This window comes from Penaeus japonicus, unplaced genomic scaffold, assembly GCF_977035675.1.
Source record: "Penaeus japonicus unplaced genomic scaffold, GWHDUDI00000001_assembly GWHDUDI00000001, whole genome shotgun sequence".
NCBI classification, from domain to species: domain Eukaryota; kingdom Metazoa; phylum Arthropoda; class Malacostraca; order Decapoda; family Penaeidae; genus Penaeus; species Penaeus japonicus.
In genome coordinates, this window is record NW_028234403.1 from 32,369,093 (window position 1) to 32,371,592 (window position 2,500).

At 41.6% G+C, this 2,500-nt stretch overlaps 1 protein-coding gene across 1 annotated transcript in view; it reads left to right on the top strand.

Annotated features, from left to right (window-relative positions):
* The window catches only part of LOC122250795 (proton-coupled zinc antiporter SLC30A1-like), a 7,298-nt gene that overhangs the window by 3,537 nt on the left and 1,261 nt on the right, over positions 1-2,500 (top strand). Inside the window, exons 4-10 of the mRNA XM_043012417.2 lie at positions 298-382; positions 607-795; positions 981-1,109; positions 1,279-1,418; positions 1,556-1,654; positions 1,976-2,153; positions 2,347-2,500. The exon at positions 2,347-2,500 is cut by the window's right edge and continues 1,261 nt beyond it. Coding sequence (XP_042868351.2) covers positions 298-382; positions 607-795; positions 981-1,109; positions 1,279-1,418; positions 1,556-1,654; positions 1,976-2,153; positions 2,347-2,500 — 974 coding nt within the window. The remainder of the gene's footprint in view (positions 1-297; positions 383-606; positions 796-980; positions 1,110-1,278; positions 1,419-1,555; positions 1,655-1,975; positions 2,154-2,346) is intronic.

The window sequence follows — 2,500 nt, forward strand, 5'->3', positions numbered from 1 at the left end:
ACAGCGCCTTAATAGTTATGAGGGATTTCCTTTACATGAGATGACTTCATTGCGCGGCTCGCAATGAACTGATTGGCGAGGGCTCGCAAGAGAGGAGAAAGAGAGAGAGAGAAAGAGAATTAAGAACATTTTCCTCAACAGTGCATAATTTTTTCCATCACAAGTACTTCTGAATGATAACTGATAGACATTATTTACATATAAAAAATCCCCATCCCGCACTAAAGAAAAGCATGTGAACATGAATTGAGCAAAGACCCATGCATTACCAGCACACTAACTCCAAACCTTCCTTAGGATGCCATGCACCACCCACTTCAGGTTCTTATCCTCGGAATCGTTGGCCTGGCCATCAATGGTGTCGTTTTCTGTCTCATAGGAGGTGAGGCGATTTCCCTTTCGGTAATACTCCGTTTCCTTGTTTCCATTTTTCTTATTAATTATAGGATTTTATATCCGTTGTTGGTGATTCAGTTCATGATCTCGCATACTGTCAGTATATCATCAGCTCTTTCCTTTTGAAAGCAGAATCATATTTGCATATTTACATATTTACTTATGCTTATATACATATCTACATATATACGCGTATCTCTATGGCAACAGGATACACGCACCACCAAGGATGTTTCTTAGAGATGCGACCTTCAGGAGGAGTCTGGGTAGGACGGCAGGTCACACAAGAGGCTGTGCAGGCTGGTCGGAGGACTCTGTCTTCAATGAACCTTAAAGCCGGGGCAGCAAAGCCATCTAGGATAAGACAGGGTGTTTTAGAAATATTCAGAGATATCTGTGGTAATGAGAAATTCCTCATATTGTAATAAGTATATACGTATCCCTTGCCTGAGAAATATTCAGATATATCTGTGGTAAGGAGAAAAGCCTCATATTTGGAAGTATGTCCTTACCTTTTGCCTGTGAATATAGTGCCATTGCGATCAAGTTCACTTCACAGTCATCTCTGCATGTCATGGCTTCAGGTGTTGTGCTGGTGATGGTGTGCGCTACTGTTGTGTACTGGGACAACGGGGGAACCATAGCACTTTACATCGACCCTGCCCTTGCTGTGACGTCTGCAGCCATTCTGATGTGGTTCAGTTACCCCTACGGTATCTCCGTTTTCTTTGGTGTCTTTGACGACGGGTTGTTTAGGAATCCGTCGTTGACTAAATTATATACATTTCTCGCTCTTGAAAATGCTTTTTGTCATAAAAAATATCGATGAATACGTTTATCACTTACTCTTTTATATACAGCTACGTATACGTGTCACTTCAGGGAAGGAATGCTGCCACATATTACTGCAAACAATCCCTGGCCACATAGACGTGGAGGAGTTCCAGGCACGATTCTTGCAAGAATTTCCTGCCATCGTCAACGTTCATCACCTTCACATCTGGACCTTTACTCCTGAAAATGTTTGCTATTTCAATCTTTCCGATGCAGGAAATATATTGCACTGTTGATATGATGTTATGATAACTGCCTAACAAAGGAATAGGGCTTTTGAGGAGCCATTTTGGGAGTCTCAGTGAAATGAATTATCCCTCAATAGGTTGTGGCAACGGCGCATGTGGTTTTCTCAAGTCCACGTGTGTACCTAAATATGAAAGCTGCTCTTACACACTTCTTTCACGAGGAAGGAATAACTAAAGTAAGTGGCTGTACTTGTCCTAGGTCTGTTAGCTCTTTGAAGTGTCTCATTATTCATCTGTATGTTCGTAGTCACGTATAGCAATAGATTCAGCAGGGCCGGTTTAGGTATAAACATCAGTTAAAGCTATATGATTTATATATTGTAGAACAGCTATCATTTAGATCCGTTTTCTTGTATGTGCTCTCTTGTCGGAAAATGAATCGTAGACTATGCCATCCTCATAAAGGATGAAATAACAAAATATTGACCAAACATCTGCATCAGACCCAGGTAAACTAACTAGTTCCAGCTAAGAGTAATATTTTCATAATTCCTCAGGTCACTCTACAGCCAGAGTATCTTGAGGTGGGCACAGACGGGGCACTAGACACCACCATGCCCACCAAGGGACAAGTGTGTCTTTTGAGATGCCAGAACGAGCATTGTTTTGAGAAAGAATGTTGCCATGACTGTTGCCACAAGGATCTCACTTCGATCTCCACTACGAGACCACGTGGTAAGATCATGCATGCCACTGTAATGCATTTGATTAGTCTTGCACATGTTACCTTGAAATCTAATCCCATGGCAGATGCAAAGGAATTAATTCCTCCCTAATAATTTCAGAGGAAAAGTTAATCATCTGTATAATGATTAAGAACAATTGACGACTTTTTTTTGTAAATACCCTTCTTTCTTTTTAATGTCAGCGGTTACCACCACTAATGCACCAGAGGAGAGTGTAACCAGCAACACCAGATATGCCATGACAGACGCGTCAGGCAGGCAGGTGAATAGCAGAACGGGAGAAGGGGACTCTCTTCACGAGGAGCAAAAATCAGTCCAGCCGAAAAATCAAAAAGA